Source organism: Sebastes umbrosus, chromosome 9 (assembly GCF_015220745.1).
Source record: "Sebastes umbrosus isolate fSebUmb1 chromosome 9, fSebUmb1.pri, whole genome shotgun sequence".
In the NCBI taxonomy this organism is placed as follows: Eukaryota; Metazoa; Chordata; class Actinopteri; order Perciformes; family Sebastidae; genus Sebastes; species Sebastes umbrosus.
In genome coordinates, this window is record NC_051277.1 from 6,160,341 (window position 1) to 6,181,910 (window position 21,570).

Below are 21,570 nucleotides of genomic sequence, written 5' to 3' on the forward strand. Positions count from 1 at the left end.
GCGAAGTTTGTCATATGGGTGTGAAACACTTCAGAGCTTTAAGGAAAGATCGCTTGCCATTCATTATAGTCAAGAACTGGGCGGAGAGGTTTGGATAGCAACAACAAACTGTCAGTAAACATGCAGCAGATCAGATGCAGATGCAAATACTTCATTGTGTGGGTTTCTGTTAAGTAAGTATTACCAGACTTATCCTTTAAATAGTAACAACACACACAATTATCTTTTTCAGCATACACAGGTTTTGTTCCCCACAACAAAATTCACATTGTGCGTAGAGCTGCAGTGATTAATCGATTAGTTGTCAACTATTAAATTAATCGCCAACTATTTTGATAATCAACTTCAGTAATTTTTGGAGAAAAAAAAGAAAATCTCTGATTCAAGCTTCTTAAATGTGAATATTTTCCTAGTTATCTTTGAGTTTGTGGACAAAACAAGACATTTGACGATGTCATCTTGGGCTTTGGGAAACACTGATCAATATTTTTAACCATTTTCTGACATTTTATAGACCAAAACAACTAATCGATCAATCGAAAAAATAATCAACATATTAATCAACAATGAAAATAATCATTAGTTGCAGCCCTAAATGATCAGGTCAGTTTAAAATCAGTATACAATACAAGAAACTAGCTTTATGAGTAAAATGAACCAGATTCTCTGATACAAAACCTCCCAAACAGCCTTTTCTGCTCAAAATTAGCTTGTATGTTTCCACTTGGATCATAAATTTGACAACTCACAAATAACAAATAATAAGACAAACCCTTTTCATGTAATGTCTTTCTCCAAACCAGTGTTTCAGCATCAAATAATAGAGATTTCTGAACACTGCCGATCTCTTTCATCTGCCAAACCAGTGACCGAAAATACGCAGAAAAAAGGCTATCAACTGATAAAGGTCAAAACTAGAATTTGGGGCAGAGAAAGTTAATAATTACAGTGCCCCGTACAAGCAAAGTTAAGTAAACAGAGATATGGATGTTTTGTTTCCCCATCAGTGCTTCCAAAAAAGACCAAGATTAAAAGATAATCAATCCTGCCCCTGTAAGCAGAGCAGTTTTAAAAACACATCACAGACATTTATTAATATATTTCCTGATATTTCTGTCTTTAAGATGTTTTTTATAAACCAAGGGACTACTTTGTCATCACTTTAAGTGACAAATACAACTTTTTGCTCAAGTTTTAAAACTATTTTTAGCTAATATTGTCTAATTTCCTGGTTAGTTTACTTCACAATCACTTTAAATCTGCCTCATCATCATGACACAACTTCTACTACAACTACGACATTTATTAATTTATTTCCCACCATTTCTGTCTTTATAAAACAAGGGACTACTTTGTCATCACTTTAAGTGACAAATACAACTTTTTGTTCAAGTTTTCAAACTATTTTTAGCTGATTTTGTCTAATTTCCTGGTTAGTTTCCTTCATCAAATCACTTTCAATCCGTCTCATCATCAACTCCTACTACAATTACAGATTATCAGCAGCAGCTGTGTAGTAGTGTGAAGGTATAATGGCTAAATTCCATTTTAATTGACAACAAACTCACATTCAAGTCGACATTTATTCATTTATTTCCCACTATTTCTGTCTTTATACACCAAGGGACTACTTTGTCATCACTTTAAGTGACAAATACAACTTTTTGCTCAAGTTTTCAAACTATTTTTAGCTAATATTGTCTAATTTTCTTCATCAAATCACTTTAAATCTGCCTCATCATTATGACACAACTTGTTGTTGTGTAGTAGTGTGAAGGTAATGGCTAATTCACTAAAAACTTACATTCAAGTCAACATTTATTCATTTATTTCCCACTATTTCTGTCTTTATAAACCAAGAGACTACTTTGTCATCACTTTAAGTGACAAATACAACTTTTTGCTCAAGTTTTCAAACTATTTTTAGCTGATATTGTTTAATTTCCTGGTTAGTTTACTTCACAATCACTTTAATGTTGTCTCATTATCATGACAACTTCTACTACAACTACTACTCCAGCAGTGTGAAGGTATTCATGGCTAAATTAAGTTTTAATCCACATCAAACTCACATGTCAGGTCGCCCTCAGCAGCAGAACGGATCTGGTGTTTATGAGCAGGAGACGCAGAGGAGGACGTTCACCATGTTAACGTCTCTTCCACAGAGACAGACAGAGACACATGTCCTCCAGCGGCGGACCGGTCTCAGATGAAAACCCGGGGAGGAAACACGCTAGATGAGCCCGGTTGACGGCTGACGTGTCTACAATAACGTGCCGAGTCAGAGGCTCCGGTCCACCGTCACACACCGTCACACAGCACGGAGCCCTACGGAGAGAGGAAATCCCGGTATCTGCGGTGACGTCGTAGCGGCTCCGCCAACCGGTGACGGCGCTCAGCGGTCGCCCTGGTAACGCGGACAATGACGCGGAAGTATGATGAGCTCGACGCAAAGGGGGCGGGGCCACGTCAGAGTCCTGGCTTCTGATTGGCTACCATCTTTGAGATAGTTAAACACACATGCAGTAATAGATGACTGGTGTCTTTAGTGAAGCAATGGCTTTTTTTAAAAAAGTTTTCTCTCTTTCTTTATTTCTTTTTTTATATATTTCTTTCTTTTTTATTTATTTAATTATTTGTTTATTTATTTGTTTATTTTTCTTTATTTTCTCTATTTGTTTTTTCTTTCTTTAATTTATTTTTCTCTCCATTTTGTTTTATCCATATTTCATTTTATTTTATTTTGTTATGAGGAAAAGGAAGAAAAGGAAAAAAAAGAAAAACTCCTCCGGTTGTTACAGCAAACAAACTATAGGGGAGACCAGGGACGGTTGTAACAGCAAACAAACTATAGGGGAGACCGGGGACGGTTGTAACAGCAAACAAACTATAGGGGAGACCAGGGACGGTTGTAACAGCAAACAAACTATAGGGGAGACCGGGGACGGTTGTAACAGCAAACAAACTATAGGGGAGACCGGGGACGGTTGTAACAGCAAACAAACTATAGGGGAGACCGGGGACGGTTGTTACAGCAAACAAACTATAGGGGAGACCGGGGACGGTTGTTACAGCAAACAAACTATAGGGGAGACCGGGGACGGTTGTAGCAGCAAACAAACTATAGGGGAGACCGGGGACGGTTGTAGCAGCAAACAAACTATAGGGGAGACCGGGGACGGTTGTAACAGCAAACAAACTATAGGGGAGACCGGGGACGGTTGTAACAGCAAACAAACTATAGGGGAGACCGGGGACGGTTGTAACAGCAAACAAACTATAGGGGAGACCGGGGACGGTTGTAACAGCAAACAAACTATAGGGGAGACCGGGGACGGTTGTAAGAGCAAACAAACTATAGGGGAGACCGGGGACGGTTGTAACAGCAAACAAACTATAGGGGAGACCGGGGACGGTTGTAACAGCAAACAAACTATAGGGGAGACCGGGGACGGTTGTAGCAGCAAACAAACTATAGGGGAGACCGGGGACGGTTGTAACAGCAAACAAACTATAGGGGAGACCGGGGACGGTTGTAACAGCAAACAAACTATAGGGGAGACCGGGGACGGTTGTTACAGCAAACAAACTATAGGGGAGACCGGGGACGGTTGTTACAGCAAACAAACTATAGGGGAGACCGGGGACGGTTGTAGCAGCAAACAAACTATAGGGGAGACCGGGGACGGTTGTAGCAGCAAACAAACTATAGGGGAGACCGGGGACGGTTGTAACAGCAAACAAACTATAGGGGAGACCGGGGACGGTTGTAACAGCAAACAAACTATAGGGGAGACCGGGGACGGTTGTAAGAGCAAACAAACTATAGGGGAGACCGGGGACGGTTGTAGCAGCAAACAAACTATAGGGGAGACCGGGGACGGTTGTAACAGCAAACAAACTATAGGGGAGACCGGGGACGGTTGTAACAGCAAACAAACTATAGGGGAGACCGGGGACGGTTGTAACAGCAAACAAACTATAGGGGAGACCGGGGACGGTTGTAACAGCAAACAAACTATAGGGGAGACCGGGGACGGTTGTAACAGCAAACAAACTATAGGGGAGACTGGGGACGGTTGTAACAGCAAACAAACTATAGGGGAGACTGGGGACGGTTGTAACAGCAAACAAACTATAGGGGAGACCGGGGACGGTTGTAACTGCAGACAAACTATAGGGGAGACAGGGGACGGTTGTAACACCACTTCAAGAAGGGATTACCTGACAGTCATATTATCAATTTCATGTATGACCGCTTCCTTCTTGACCTTGCAAGTGAAATTTCATAGCTATGAAATGCAACAGTAAAGATATACATAATAAATACACTGAAAGAAGGAAAAATACTTCTAGAGGAACATTTTATACAGGGCATGGCTATTACCATATACATTCTATATATTACCAATAATAATAAAGAAGTACACATCAAAATTTTACACAATATATATCCAGCAAATCTATGTTCCTCAACATTTTTATTTATTGAAAACCAATATAATCGTTGCAATGATGAACCAGAATCTTCTGTTATTTTTTGGACTCAAATTAAATATGATATATTGTGTAAAACTAATAATATCAAAATTAAGTTTAAATATCATTATACATTTTGAACATGATAAACATAAGTGTAAATTTATCGATTATATATGGTCAATTTTACGTACATAAATACAAAACAACAAAAGTTACCTCCAATTTCAGAAGATTTTTTAAATTAATTTAAAGAATATATAAAGACTCAACAATTTATAAACACTAAAAAAAAGAATAAATAAAACTGTCAAATGGTGAACTCTTTAAAGAAGAATAACGTATGTTCTTTTTTCTTGTTTATTTATCCCAATTCTATTTTATAATTTTAATTTTCATAATTCATAAAAAATTCATAATTTGTTTCTCTGTACCATTATGTTGAATACATGTCTGTAATGTTTGTATATTTGAAGGCTTTTTCAATAAAGATTGAAAGAGAAAAAATCATACCTATAACTTATTCTTTATTTAGTTCTTGACAAGACAATCTTGGGCATTGATTTTTGCAGAACTAACAAAAACTAAACAAAGTGTCTCTTTCTGCTCAGATGTGTGTGCAGAATATTATATATAATTCACTACTCAATCTAGGGCTGCAACTAATGATCATTCTCATGATTGACTAATCTATTTCCTTAATTAATCAATTAATTCTTCAGTCTTTGAATCATCAGTAAACAGTGAAAAATCAGGATTCGCTAGAGCCCAACGTGATGTCATTAAATGTCTTGTTTTGTCCAACCAACAGTCCAAAACCTACAGATATTCAATTCACTACATGTGGCATTTTTGCTTAAAAAAAGGACTGATTATCACAGGTGTCATTTTTTTGTTGACTTATAGGGTTATCACTACCAATTAATCATCATTTACTTAGTGCAAATATATGGGCTGATATAACCAGCACATGTACATGTGTAGAGTTATATTTCTCTCTTTTGCATCTCTGTGAATGGAATATATTTAGTTTTCCAGCTGTCACAGTATTGAGACTAAACAGAATAATCTCCACCTGCAGCCCTGGTGGCCTGTCGATTTCACGACATATTAGACTAATTGTTGACTGAGACTGAGGTTAAGTTTTGCTATGACATGCATTTATGTATAATTTGCTGTATAATTGAACATGACAGGAAATCAAACGGAGGTATTTGTGACTGACAGTGTGGGTGTGCTTTTATTATTATAAACCTATACACATCACACCAATCCCTGCACATGCCAGTCTAAAAGTCAATTAACCTGAATGAATATTGTGTATATTCTGTCATATTCTAATAAATGTACCTCTGTGAAGCAATAATTTATCATAAATTCCAAGTTTCAACATGTCATTAAATCCCCAAAGGGCCCAGCTTACCCTGCAGAGGACAAGGATTAGATGTTTGAAGGCCATAAACAAAAAGAAAAGGAAACACTGACAGAAGCATACAGAGGGACTTCAGATGTTGTGATAGCCTGGAATTATCAAGCTGTGCTGCTGCTGCTTATAAAAAATGCTGTGACTGTCTGGGAGACAACTGTGCTTTGTTTACTCTGTTGACAGGAGTACAGAGGAGTTAGACTGAAAAAATATCTGCCAAATAAATAGTAAAGCCTCTCTACAGTGACTTGAGGTTGTCCTCACGTAAATGATAAAGACCTTAAGCTCAGCTTGCTATACAAATAACGGCTACACTGAGACCTCCTAATGGGCCAAAGCAGTCAAGCAATTGCAATTTATAAGCCTCAGCCGTGCACAACACAACAGTGTTGGACACAAAGCTAATCCAAAACAACAATACAGTTACAACTTAGCAACAAGCAATAATGCATCCAGCTTAGTTCACTGCACACAGGTGAGATGAGGCTTGTTTACACATTGAGCATTTTTTCATTATTGGAGGAAAGATGGTGGAGATATGGGCTTCTGTCTTCGCTGCAAACTGAGTCACAGTCAGATGGTTTGCAATAAATGATGTTCCCGACACAACTGCAGGAACGCTTTAGCTATTCACTCGCTGTTATGGGAAACTCATAATCTTTTCGAAATGCTTGCATTGTGATTCATGAACAAGACCAATTATCATAAATGTTACGGGTTGGCACCACAACAAGAGTACAGAAATCCTCATGTAAAGTGCAGCAGCAATGAACGAATGAATAAACACGGAGCGCTCGGTTCGTCTTCTTGCATCTGGGTGTTTGGGTGAAAGTTTCTCCCTGAGGCTCCCCCGCCAAAAGTTCCCATCTGCTTAGATTTATTATTTCTCTTCACAATTAATCTGAAAAATAAAATAAAATTATTACCACCTCTATCATTTGGATTACATCCCATGGATCTCTTAAAAATACGCAGACACAACGCTTTCATAGTCAGATGCGCAAATGTGATAAAATCGTATGGAATGTCTTTGTTCAGAGTGAAAAACAAGTCTTAAGTTATAACATATGGGCTTTTTGGCTACCTTTCTCCAACTAATGGAGAGGATCCTTATGGTCCCTCTCTGGCCTCACTCCAGCTAGCAACAGGAATCTGCTGGGAGACCTACTTCTAGTGGCAAAGTTACACAAAAAAGTATAGTAAAGATATAATAGAAGTTATTATAAGAATACAACAGCATATTAAATATGATTATCTGATATTATCATAACAAAAATCCACCTATCACTCCCTTTTTCAGCACATCTCTGACATTTAGGATTTAATGTTTTACTATATTTAAGCTTGTGGTCAGTCCTGTGCTCTGAATGTTTTAGTTTGTCTGATGAAAATAGTATAAATGGGACTGAAACATATACATTTTGTCCACCATGTCATTGTTTTATAGCAAATAATCTTTGCAGACTGGAAACATGCAAACTTTCTTTCAAACTTTGACGAAATCACATAAATATCTACTTGATTAGACTTTGAATAAAACATAAGACTGTTTGATGAAACATGAGCGTCAAGAATTACAGGTCAAAATGTGAGTTTGGAGTAATGGTGGTGCAACACAGATTGTGTTTTAAAAGTGTAATGGGTCTTCATTCAACACTGGCCTGATGGTGGCACTAGAGGGTTTTGTTGCGAGTGTGCTAAAAGGTCCAGTGATGATACAGTTTTGATCATAATTGGGCAAAACAATGCAGAGAAACAGACTCACTTCCTTCTGTCTCCCCCTTTGATGCCAAATTACTTTCAATTGGATAACCCAAAATATGCTTCCTATCTCATCTGGGATGACTGATTCCACTTAGAAGAAAAGCAGAGAAAGTCTTTTAAACACATTAAAATGATGGTCACGTTGATTTGCCAAAATAAACTTGGAAAAGAAAGGAACGCAGGAAAGCAGAAAGTTACAAAGTGTTGACTGATTGTGGTGCTAAAAGATGATCCTACAATGAGTACCTGCATTTCTTGAAACAAAGAACTAATGAGGAAACACGCACACACACACAGCGGAGTCATGCAAGCCAAAAATTCTGGGGGGGCACAATTATAGCGAAGGTCATGGGGATCCGTCTCCAGGAAAAGAAAGAAAATAATGATGCAATTTTCTGCAATTTTCTATATTCAAAGACTTCAGGGGTGTTATTTTAATACTTCATTAAATCAGTTTTTGTATCTCCGTAATCTCCCACTTTACATCAGGGTAAACACTATATATTTATTTAGAGATTTTCATGTCAAGTATTTGTGCTGTTACGATTATTGAAAATGACACGGAGTTTTACACTGCTGCCATGTTTCTTGGAAAAGATCTAAAGATGTAGATATATGGAATTCAGTGTTTTGTTAACTATAACCTGTGATAGTGGTTATAGTGGCACTGGCATAAGATTCACACAGCTCTCCTATACCAATACTAAATAGGATGCGATGCGATGCTATGACTGGCGAACCAGAAGGAAACACAACCGGATTGAGGGATGGCTACTAACTTTAGCTGGTACAAGCCAACTATCTTGCAAAGCAAACTGTGCCTATATTTCTCATTTGAAGCTGCCTTCACAGGTTAAGAAAAATGCATTTCGCTCACCGCGAGGTAGGGTGCAGAGTCTTGCAGAGGCAAAGCGCAACGCAGGTATAATATGCCATCAAAAAGTGTGCAAGGAACGCCATTCACTGTTTCTAGGCAACAACAATAGTTGCAGCTGCTATCTCATTGGTTGCGCTTTGAAAGGTCAGCGGCAACCAAGGTCAAAGCTGAAATAATCTGAACTTTGAGCACAACGCTCGGGCGGTGCGCCACGCCAAGGAATAGCGCTTCCGCGTAGTCAGGCGGCACCGCTCTACCCATAGGAAAATAGATAGCGATTTTACCACTGATCATGTTTGGGCGGCTTAAGTGTGTATGACTAATTGCATTTCATTTTCACATGTTTGGAAAAAGGGATTTCTGCTCTACCACAAACCACTAACCACTTCAGCAGCTCATCATTAAGCTGTAGCCTACTGTACATCTGCCAACCGATTTCATCCTGCAACTTTTGGAGGAAACAGGGAAAGAGGGTGTGTGTGACTTTTTGAGGTATGATCTATGACTTAATTAGAAGAATATGTTTCACTCTTAATATAAAATCATCATAACTACATTATCAAAACTACATATTATGACGAGGACTCCCTGGCAGAAGAGATATTCTATCTAAATGGGACCTTTCTGGTTAAATAAAGGATAAAATAATAAAAATAATAGTAATAAAATCAAATATAAAATACAATAAAAATGACTTTAACGAGCATGACGCCTCTGCACACACACCCACACACTGACTCAATTCCATCTAATCACAGGATGTGAATAGACATGTCTGATAGCTCTTATCAAGAGGAAACCATCACTGAGTGACAGCAGAGCATCTGTCCAGACTGCTGTGTGCATGAAGAATAAATACTGTCCAACCTCTACATTAATGTGTATCCGCAAAATTCACATGATGTTCATAACGCACAGCTGAAACCCTGATTCAAGTCAACAGCTTGTAGTCTAGTTTAGATTCCCTGCTGTTAACATCACTGTTGTAGCAAATAACACTTCTTCAGGATGTGCAACATCGTCTGTGGACAACATCATTAGGCTAAATGTCACGTCGGAGTGGGCATGTTTAGGAGGATTAATCATATCTCCTTGAGCATTATATTAAGCTACATGCTGAAAACCTGTTTGCCATGCATAAACCTGCTCGAATGAAGTAAAACTACATATAATTTCAAAGAAAAACTCTTATCATACAATAATTCATGCCGCCTGGTACAGGCTTTTGTTTAAACAGGTTTATTCCATCATGAATTCATAGGTTTGATAAGAGAGACACGAGGCTAATTAAGTTACACCCAGCTGTTTCTGCATATAGTTGCTATGCTGTCAGCAAATATAAAGAGGATTTCAACAGTTTTTCAGACTCTGCCTCTACTTTTCTTGCAGTATCTGTATTCCCTATGACTTAATGTAGTGATGCAATCTCGCTGGCAGCCTTCTCTGCACCGCTGACAGACGGGAAAAAAAAAAGCAATATGTGAAATAGTGAAGAAAATCATCGACAGGGTCTCACTTTACTGAGCTGGGAAATTTGCTGGACTTCTGCAATCAATGCTCTGAATCTGCACTTCGCTATCAGCCTCCTGGGACATTTAGGATAACTGCCAAGCCAGAGTTGAGTCTGGAGCACAGTGCGGTCACACAACTTCTTCTTCTCTACCAGTATTACATGAAATGTGGTGGTGAGTACTGTTCAAAGTGGGCTACTAAATCATGTGATCACCTACCAGTTTTTGCACTGTATGATTGTCCACCCAGGAAAGATAAGCAAGTGCAAAGTTGTTAGTTTAAGAGCAGATGAGGCAATAAACAAGTTAAAAAATTACATTTTAGAGGAGGATTGGTGATGCAGAGGAGGTGAATGTTGCATAAGATACTTTTTTTTTTTTTTAATATACACGATTGTGTGACAAGAAATTTCCTATAATGGTGTGTGATAGGAAACAAAAGGACAACAAAAGGGGTCGCAAAAAGCCTGTGTGAAAAAATCATTTATATAGAGATTTCACAAAATATAGAACCAAGTCTACTGAAATGAAATACAAGACATATTAAAATAAGCGGACAGTAACAATGAGACAGGCTAAAACTCTATTTTCACGTTTTTATGTCTAATTGACTAATATGGACAACATTTCTTTTAAATTGGTGCAGTATCGCTGTAACCGGCAGCCGCGAAACAAGCTGCAAGGACAATTGCGTGGGGTCAATCTAACGCTAAGTCCACTAAAATGAAATGTTTTTGCCACTGACAGATTCAGATTGTTATTATAAGTGTATGACAACACCCGGTTGGATATATACTTTTTTGTCCACCTGGTAGATTTCAAAATCTACCAGCCACCACTTCCAAATTTGACCAGCATTTGGCTGGTGACCGGTGCTAGTTTCCAACCCTGAACATTGTGGAATTGTTGCCCCCACTAGTCATAAACATGGGAAAAAAGGATCCAGATTGAAAAATACCGACATTCCCCTTTAAGGCTAAATGGAAACTTCTTAATAGTGTGATATAGAATAACTCCCCGTCCACTACTTTAGTAAATGTTGGGCCTAATCTTGTGAGGTCTATGGAAGCACATGATGTCTGTATAATGTGGGACTAGAGGGAGTAAAATACTGCAGTCAAATCATCTTGGGACACGTAAGTGAAAATGAGATTCTGGCTATTGTAAAGAAAAGCAGGAACAAAACATCAGCTGACTCACTAAATTACAACCGCTCAGACTCACGACCACCTACTATGGCACACTGCGCCGAGGCAGAGTCAGAGAAACCAACTCCCTCGAGTGTTGTATATGATGCAGCGTGAAATAAAAGGTCTACTTTTCCTCTGAATTTTTGCCCTTATAAAATACTGCCTTAACTTCTCAAATGATTATTTCCAGGAAACGTTAAGTATACATTTAGTAAGAAATTCAACCTGCAAGTTGCTGTTTAAAAGGCCCAGACACACCAAACCGACATCAAAGAACGGCAACGAAGGTTGACCATTGCGTCGCCTCACGTCGCCTTTGTCTTGGCCAAAAAAGCTGCACTCGAACACACCGCAAAGACTACAGCCAACGGCCAACTACCACGTACACTCTGCGACTGCGTCAGATGAAATAACTCTCAACACCAGGAGGCGGCGGGAGTCTGTATTTGTCATTCAAAAAGGGAAACCAGAAGACCGAGGACGACGGATATATAAACCATATAAATATAAATTGTTATGGTACGTACATGAAATAATGCGGCGTTTGTTGACCATTTTCACACCACGCTTACTCACCACCTAGCTTCATTCCAGATGGCCATGTCGTTGTGAAAATATCCGTGTATTGGAATGAGCAGATGAAATGAAGATGAGCAAATGAGAAGAGCCCTCTGTGTGCCTCCTCTTGACTTTACTCGTTGGCTTGCTTTCCTCACTTCCATTTCTCTTCTTGTGCACTGATTCATTTAAGCTGAACAGCCAATCAGAGTGATTTCTCTCACCGACGGGCTCCATCGCCGATTCAACATGCTGAATTGTCCGAAAAACCTCCGACACGGGCAGACTAGAGCCAACGCTGCGAGACACACCGCAAAAACTGGGCCGACAGATGCTCACCGACGGCCCCAAACTGTCCGACGGCTGACGGTCGGCTTGGGTCAGGGCCTTAAAAGCACTGGCAGACCATATGGTAGATCATTAATGTTATTAGTGTTGAGAAGGGGGCAGGTAATATCCATTTTGTTTCTTCTCCCTGCTCATTTAAATTCATGGAATGAGTATTATGTTGTTTCAGAAGTTGGAAGTGTACATTGAAGTGACTGAAAACATAAAGAAGGAAATTAAATTTGTAATTAATGGACATATTCTGAGAAAGGGCTACCTGTACACAGTATATTCTTTACGAGTGGATCTAAGGTGGGAATGATTCCTCAGTCTAAAACTCATTTACACCTGAAATCTACACAATATAGACTCGAGCGGTCGTCATGGTCCTGTTACGGATACATTTTGAATTTTTCTATGTTCACCTTTGCACAGTCCTCACACAATATCTTCATACGGTCCCTCAGCATGCTGCAAACTCTGCTGTAGGGTAGACATTTCCACTGTATATGGCCTATTGAGGCTGCTCTCCGAAATAAATTGCTCTCTCTGCCTCTTCTATGACAGATTGTTGAATATTGGTGTAAAATGGTGAGCCGAGAAAGAGGATCCTGCTCTGATTCTGAGAGACAAAAACACCCCTCTACATTTACCACTGATGTTATAGCTGACTGGGAACATTTCACTGGAAATATCTCCACATAACACTGAATGCATTTGACTAGTTATCCACAGGAGTGAGAAAAATACATAGCTAAACAGCAAAATATATGCAAGGTACATTGCCAGTAGCTGTTTGTTAACAGTACTTCACACTATTCCTTCTCCCTTGATGACACCTTAAATGTTCCAGCAGATAAATGCAGAGCACAGCTTGCTTGTTTCTTTGTGGAGAGCTGTCAAATGCCATTAATATTCATAAATCAGTCAGTAGCATTGCACATTGTAATTACTTGGCATTTATTAGAATGCAGGTTTCTTGTTGTTTGCATGATGTAACTGAAGAGAGTGGTGCACAGGTTGCAGGCTTTTGGGTAAATCACAAAAAAGCAGACTTCTCGCATGGAGACACATGCATTAATCATGCAGGAGGTCATCTGTCTGAATGTGTGTAACTCCACAGTTGTAATCAATGTGATGGGAGGACTGACTGAGTTTGTTCATGCCCATTTCTGGGTTCTTTTCCCCCAAATAAATGTACGGTGTTCGGTGCTACTCTGTAGTTTAATTTAATTTCAAGATCTATCTTTCTGTCTTTCTTTATCTCTTTTCTGCATATGTTAAAAATAGTTGAGTCACAAGTTTACAGCATCAGAAACAACCCAGACGCAATTGAGAATATATTGTAAATGTTGTCACTTCACTGGAGAATGATCTTTGTTGCCATGTTTCAAGTAAAAGTAAACTGAAGGCTACAATAAAGTGTAGTGACATTGGCTTATAATTAGAACTGCAACTAACAATTATCTTTTCAATTAATCAACGGATTGTTTTGTCTATAAAATGACAGCCTGACAGTCCAAAACCCAACGTTATCCATCAATTATTCTCATTTTAGATGCTAGAAGCAGTTTTAAACTGTGATTTACTTTCTCTAAATTGTCTAATCAATGAAATGCTTTAGCACTCCTTCCAATGAGTAATTTTAAACGTATTGAAGTTTTCATGTTGTCACACCTAATCTGAAAAAAAACAACACTTCCTACAATTCAGCTGCCTGCTTCATAAAAGAATAAGAGCAAAGTGCACAGTTTTTGGTGGCTTTATACTTCCAGTTTGAGATGCTGCTGTCTCTAAATCCCTGTCAGTAACTTGGAGGAACAGAGCTCACAGGTTGACAATCAATCAGGTTTAATAAACGGTCAGTCAGGCATTGACTGAAAGCTCAGGTGCTGTCACTGTTGATTCTGCCTGAAGCTGTTTTTGGGATCTTGATCAAGCTGCACAGCAACGAATCAAAAAAACATTGACTGAAGACTTAACTCTGTGGTTCATCCCGGGTAACCGCAGTTTCAGAGCCTCCTCATATTTCCTTGGAATTATGTATATTTCTCATGAATTAATGATTATTAGTAATTATTATAAATGATGATTAGCATGGGCAGTAATCACTGTTAAATGATGGTAGTAAGGAGGGGATTTATATGCAAAGTGTTATGGAAATGGCCACAAGGCCACAGACGATTTAAACGTGAATATTAATTTACATTGTTTTGTAAAGTTGCATTAATCATTTATTTTTTCCCACTTTAGATGTCAGAAAAAAAAAACATACCAGAAAGAAAAACACAGCCCTAAAATTAATCTTGAGATGGTTGCAGCCTACCTTCAACATGTGGAAGTTGATTACAGGATATGTAATCAATATTCATTTTGGGTTTCCTGCATTTTCCTGTCCTGTTAGGAACAATGACAGGAAGGATAGACACCATATGTAAGGCTGTAGTTTGAGCTCAATGCAGTCTGCTAACATGCTCATAATGACAATAGGCTCATTTCACAGCAGCTATTGTGTCATGTCATTGCAGGGTAGATACAGGTGTAATTGATAAAAATAATAATTATGCTGATTTTTAGCAGCATCATCTTTAAACGTTCCCCATCACAGTGTAGCTTTAACATGCCAACATTTACTAATTGGCTACAACTAGCCTAATAATATACACCTGAGGCTATGTGGGGAAAAATGCCATTAGTTTTTCAGGTATTTGGTCATAAACCAAAGTATTATGAGTGCTAAATTAGAAGTCAGGGAGTTATGATAATTCATCTTGTGGGCAACTAAGCTATTTAATGTCAGTAATGTTACCACATTTCAAGGCAAACCATCCAATAATTGTTGAGATATTTCACTCTGAACCAAAAGTGAGAGCTAGATGAATGCCATTCGATAAAAAAAACTAAACAAAAATGAAAAAGGTAACTTCTAAACATCAGTATAAAGTTACAGTATGTTACAACCATTCAGCAAACATCCTCATAACTTACTAAGCTGTGAATAAAAGCCTCTAGTGGGATCGTGTCCCTTCAAACGGCTCGTAAAAACTGTAAACTTGACCTCACTTGAAAGCACCAACTTTATCACCTTATAAATCTGTTATTTGGACTGAGGGAGGAAGAATGTGACATCTAGGCTGAATGTTATCAATGTTATCAATAGCACCTTTAAGTATATTTTGATGCTAATACTTTTGTATTTTTACTTGTAACGATTATTTTACACTGTGCTACTTTTACTTAAGTAAAAGATCTGAATACATCTTCCAACTTTGAGCAAAGCACCACAATAACATGGTTATAATGCAGTTAAGATGTGTGAAATCAGGGCGACTTTCATGCTCTGTGCTCTCCATATTTATGCATATGAATGAACCCCAGGCTGTCAACTCAATCAGCTGTTCACTTCGAACCAATCTGATACCGCTACGCCCTCCGTCAACCAATCACCTCGTCGCTGTCGACATTTAAAACTGTTCATCTCTCGGTTGCTTTCAGCTGTCATTTCAGTGCTTCCTCCTTGATACTCCCTCACCTCCCCTCCACCTCCAGCGCTGATCAGATCCAGACCCTCATTGTGATTCAGGGTCCAGGACCAGTGAGCTCATCCCACATTCTGCTCCATGTCTCATCCATCCATCCTGAGGTGAAGACGGAACTCCAGGAAGAGCTTTCTTCATTGGACGCCAAGTCATCGCCAGGTCTTCTGTTTCTATTGTGGCTTCATGTAAATAATCATTTAGACTCTTTCTACCTATTTAGACAAAAAATGATAATCTTTCTCTTCACTTTTCTTTCAGTCTGTAATAATACTCACCTTTGGTTTAATAACTAGCAAATGATTGTGAAAATGACATAGGATCCAATGACGTATAACAAGTTTAAATACAAGGGAAGTAACCAAATTCACAGTAACTGTAGTTCAATTTAATCTCAAGGAACTCAGCAACCCTGAAGCACAAATTACTAAAGCACAATGCGAGACCAGAAAGTATTTACCACATTAACTCCAGGGTAATGTATTCTGTGCAGATGACAGAAACATCATTATAACTTTGCTCTTCCTTTGTTATCTCTAGCTGTGTTCGGCCATTGGGGACAATACTCACAATTACCACGACTGATGTATAACAACATTAGAGTTATATATGATTTATGCATTGATGTAATAAGGAACTTTGATTTGTCAGGTATTTAATGTGTCAAAAATAGATATTCCCAACTGTTTTTCCCATAGACTGTATAGACAAAGTGGACGTAGTCACCACGACGTCACTCATTGGTTTGTGAACCGCCGTTTTGAAGCCTTGAGTTTGGCATTTTGACGTTGCCATCTTGTTTTTTGTGACACTAGAGGGTGGAGCTAAGTACAACCGAACGCTGAATACAATATTTTTAGGCACCCATAATGTTACAAGTAACTATCATGAACTGAAAACACACTGTGAACGGGTTATTACGGGTAAGGGTTGCTAAATGAACATCATGCTGTATTGAAGAAGACTTGAAACTAGTAATTGAGACCATAAACTCATGTTTACAATATTTACTGAGGTAATAAATCAAGTGAGAAGTAGGCTCATTTTCTCATAGACTTCTATAAAATCAGACTTCTTTTTGCAACTAGAGGAGTCGAGTAATGCAAGTTTAAGTTTAAGGCACTTCTGCATCGACTTCACTTCTCTGACCCGGAGGTTGCCACCTGGATTTTCCTCGATATTCCATCGTATTATGATAATATAGAATTACATACACTGAGATAGAGGATTTTATTCATATCGCCCACACACTCCTATCTCCTGTGTTTACTTCATGGTTCCTGGTTTTGTAGGCGTGAACGTCCCTTTGGGTTCAGGCACACACACAGTGCTCATGTACTCTACTAAGGCATCCCTACAGGCCTTCTGCTGTTTGCAGTTCAACAAGAACTTAATGGAAATCCTACAATGTAAACACCACATGAGGATGTTCTGCCAGCGCTTTGCTGTGCCAAACATAATAAATACTTAAAATCGGCGTCTGAGGACAGAACTTATAGAGAACATGTCAAAGAACTGACGCTGACCCAAACCACTTCTCATACCTAAAAATAAACTTTTCTCAAATAAGTTTCCACTGTGCAGATAATTGCCGTCGGTGCGAAGCGATTCTTCTTTGGTAAAGGTCACTCGATTCATAACAGCGTGAAGAGTGGCCATCGCTCATTAGGAGAGAGTTTCACTATCCCGTCTAACCTGGCATGAGCTGCACTTTGCTGACATTTCAGATCAAACACACTGATCAGGCCCACTGGTTTCACCAACTAATGGGCCTGAAATACCACTGCCGGACCTAACGGCAGGAGGATCTTTGGACAAGACATTTCCTTAGACAGAACAGAATTAAACGCCAACGATTTTTTGGAAGAATCCCATGAATACATTTCCCCAAAGCACAGAGAGAGACTTCCCCCTCTTTACTGTTCCTCTCACCTGTAGGGTTTGAGTATTTGATCTGGCAGAGCCTGCTTAGTGGCTGCAAATTCCTTATGGGCATCCACTGCTGTGCTTTCCTACTTTGTATAAAGATCTACAGTATCGCAGAGAGAAGGAAGGAGAGAGACATTGAATTAAACAGCGAGATGCACTGTGTGTCATACTCCACTGAAATCCGCAGCTTAACATCCTGTGCCCAGACACCCCAGAGAGCAGTGTAAAGCAATTATTCCAACACTTGCTATTCATTCAGGCTAAAAGTGCATGCAATTCTCGGAGCATACCGAAACGCGGTAAACAAAAAACATTGTACAAAAAACAGGATTTGGTACCTGCCAAGCTAATAATCCTCAAAGAAATAGAAATCTCTTTAGTTCTAGTTTTAATACTCCATAGTTTTTGGTTCCTAAGATGTCATTCCAAGTGCCTGCGGGCAAATGTTTCTGGAGCTGTGCTGCATCACGGTGCTGCAGCTCTGGCACCCTGGAAATAGGGTACATTTTAGGAGCTTTTATGCATACATAAATTAATGAGGACCGTGGAGCTTTTGTTGAGATGGAAACCCGCATGAATATGTCCCCCGGCGCTGTGGCCATACACCCGCTGTCAATGCAAATCACCCCCCCGGTGCTGGCTGACAAACTGGAGTGTGAGGTGTAGCTGCTGTTGTGCTCAATAGGAGGAGCTGTTGACTCACCACCGTCAGCTTTTTGAGCGAGTTAAGATCTAGATGTGTTGTGATTCATCTGGTGACAGCCAAAAAACAGCAGCACGCTGCTCTGTGAGAAGCCAGTTTAGTCAGAGTGTCCAAACTCTTCAGCTGCAGACCTGTTGGTCCATGACCAACGTGGACGAGCACAGAAGCGATGCCCCTCTGTGTTCCTCTAATCCACTTTCCGTTGCGATTGTTTACCTTATTATGGACCACACAGCCGGCATCCTCTCACCTGCTCGCTCAGGGGACGCCGTAATCATAATTAAGTAGATGAGGATGCCTTCAGGACGCAACATGAGAGGAAAAGGTAATTAAGGGTATCTCGAGCATCATGATATCACCCAAAAGAACCTGGTTATCTCCTCAATTATACCTTAAACGTGATGGATTTACGAACTCATTCTAAGAAATCCCCCCCAAAATGCCCTTAAATTTAAAAATCAAGGCTCGGTGTTTGCTTAAAGCTTAACATCAGCAGATGCCCAAGGGCGTCTTCAAACATCCCTCCCAGTGACTCCACAAGGTGGGAGTCGTCCTACGGCGTCGTCACCGTCGGGGAGGTAAATCACACCCTTGGATAGCTTTTCGCTTGCGTACACCTTGAATGGAATTAATGAGGAGGCTCCTCGCTGCGTCGCAGCGTTGAGAAGACAACAGTGAATGGAGAGCGGCATTCACCAGGGGACTGCTGCTGGATTTAATTAGTCTGTGTTTACCTCCTTGTGCAATGCCCAGAGAATCTGATGCACAATCGCAGGCATGTTTGTGCGTGCACTCACTCACCCACAAACAGCTGTAAGAGAGATAAATTGCGAGCGCCTGCAGTCATTCAGTGCAGGAACGGCAACTCAGTTGGGAGGAAACGCGAAGGCAGAAAGCAGCTTCTGAAAGAGAAGAATGCAGCGTATTAGTGTTTTGTTTATGTCAGGAGAGAGAAACCTAATGAGTGAGAGAGGTGTGCTAGTTTGTGTCATCAGGGATGAGATCAAGTCTTGCAGCGTGGAGAGGAAGTGTAGCGATGCACAACTTCTTCTTCTCTCACGATCCCAAGTGCACCATCAAGCAGGAAGAAGCTGAAAAGTATGGATTTGCAGCTCCTCATCTATCAGAGACATCATCATCATAACAAATAACTGGAGGATGTGTCATAATAAGAGAGAGACAGCCCTGATCTCTGCTCTCGCACATTGCTACGACTACATATAATAAAAAAATAATGCTCCAGCATTCACTCTTTCCTAATCACGCTAAACATAAGCCTACAGATGGAGGTGGGCTGGAGGTTACATACTGTATTTAACATGCAGACAACTCCACTCCCATGACAGATAGTTTGCTTTTCACCCATGAAACCCTCTTTCCATTCAAACCAACGCCGAAAAACGTACTCATTCCCCATTATTAATTCAGGTACGAGGAGTAGTAACGCTGACAAGTGCACGAGCGCTAATTTTTCAAACGCAATGCCCGTAGGAGACGGAGGAGGCCGACGAGAGCAAATCATGCGTAATAATAAACCTTTGTTTCTCGGAGTGACGAGGGAGGAGAGCACGCCGCCAAATAGCCCAGTGGAGGCGCATTAAGAATGCTTGACTGGGCTTTTGGGAGGAACCTCCAGTCCTGGCGGCGAGAGCTCTCTATCTGGCAAAGACGGAGAAGAAAAACTCCCCTCTGAAGAGCGTTGTATAACTACTTAATATATGGATCCAGGAAAGTAGAACACAAACACACACACACACACACATACTGTGGTAGCAACAGCACACAACAACTGCCTCACCAATTAAACATCATTAACATGATCCCCAAAGTGTGTTTCCCAGTAAAGTGCGGTGCTGCTGTGCGTTGCCTTTAGCCAGGCTGAGAGCCAGACTTCATTTGCTTTTGAAAGACACAAATGCCCTTATGTAAGGTACTAAAACCAGCCTTGAGTGCATCTACTCTAAGAGCAGAAAAAAAAGGTAGACGTCGGAAAAAAACATAATGCCCTTCAAGCAAGAATGGGCACAAACTTTAGATGTAGACCACTTGTCTTTGTGCAGGTGCATGTGTGTGTGTGTCTGTTAGTGAAGGTTGGCAGGCTGAAAGATGTTTGTACAACTGCACTACAACCACACACTTATTTCACAACCAGCCTCTCCGAGCAGATATATAAAATACAACATTTTTATATACTCAAACGTCTTTTTTATAATCAAAAATATCATCCAAGCATTTACAGTGTATTACAACAAATGATTCTATGCAACTGTTAACAGCCTTTACAGAAAATGAAGAAATATATCCATTTTTGATCTATTTTACAAACCAGGAACAGCAAAAAGAGAAGAGAGGGAGGCCGAAGGGTTGGGAGGTTTGTGTGTTCAGTGTTCAGTTAGACCCTGATAAGCCTCCTCGGTTAGCCCTGTGGTCCTGGCTCACACTGACACCGTACAGAGCCAACCGCAGGCTCAGAAAGCACAATACCCGACCCACGTGGGGCCATAACTACGTAATAATCCAGTGACTGTAGGAATCGGTGGTCTTCTTCTGTGACTCCCGGAGAGCTGTTATGTCTAAAAATATTTTGAGTTCAAGCTCATGAAGATTTTGCCACCGTGGTTTGGTGTCAACTTTTCCGTAACCATGGAGATGCTGAGTTTGTACGTCTCTGCCACCTACAGAGTCCCTGAAATGCTCATGTAACATTCCCTCTTGATCAGAGATCTGTGCTCAGTCTTCTGTGTCCTTGTACAGTCCACCGTCTTTGATATTCGTGGGCTTTATACTGTGTCTTTCGCATCTCTACAGGCGTCCTTATGTCGTCTTGTCCGCCTTGTCATCTCGTCCACGTCCCCAGAAGCATCAGCGGGCAGAGTTCTATGTGCTCTTGATGCCCTGGAAGCCGCAGAAGTTCCAGCGTTTCTCCAGGCTGGCTCCGACGCCGGTCAGCTCCTGTCTGAAGGTGCAGGGCAGCCGAGTAAGAAGAGCCTCCACCTCACCGGGGTTAATCTGTGGAAACACATCAGACCAGCGTTAGACGAAGAACAACGTCCACAGAGACTGCACATATACACCTAACGTCACTCTAGAGCCATCTCCAAGTTGCCATTTTATCTGAAAGTTTGGAAAACTTGATTTTGTATGAATGCCAATCAAATCTTTGAGAAACACAGACACTGCTCCGGTCTACAGTCTGTCACCAGTGACTTGCTGCTGCTGCTGCTGGCTGCCGTGTTTCATTCAATTTTAATCATCCTTGAAGCTTGTTTT

The 21,570-nt window shown here is 40.2% G+C and overlaps 2 protein-coding genes across 5 annotated transcripts in view; both read right to left on the minus strand.

Annotated features, from left to right (window-relative positions):
- wu:fb13g09 (multidrug resistance-associated protein 5) overlaps positions 1-2,410 on the minus strand; it is a 30,926-nt gene extending 28,516 nt beyond the window's left edge. Inside the window, exon 1 of the mRNA XM_037779735.1 lies at positions 2,073-2,410. The gene's annotated coding sequence lies outside the window, so the exon portion shown is untranslated. The remainder of the gene's footprint in view (positions 1-2,072) is intronic.
- An 18,060-nt stretch (positions 2,411-20,470) lies between these two features.
- Positions 20,471-21,570, minus strand: part of enox2 (ecto-NOX disulfide-thiol exchanger 2) — a 208,730-nt gene continuing 207,630 nt past the window's right edge. For all 4 annotated transcript variants that reach the window (XM_037779743.1, XM_037779742.1, XM_037779740.1 and 1 more), the window contains one exon: positions 20,471-21,309. In XM_037779743.1, the coding sequence (XP_037635671.1) occupies positions 21,178-21,309 (132 nt within the window). In that variant the 3' untranslated portion in view covers positions 20,471-21,177. The remainder of the gene's footprint in view (positions 21,310-21,570) is intronic.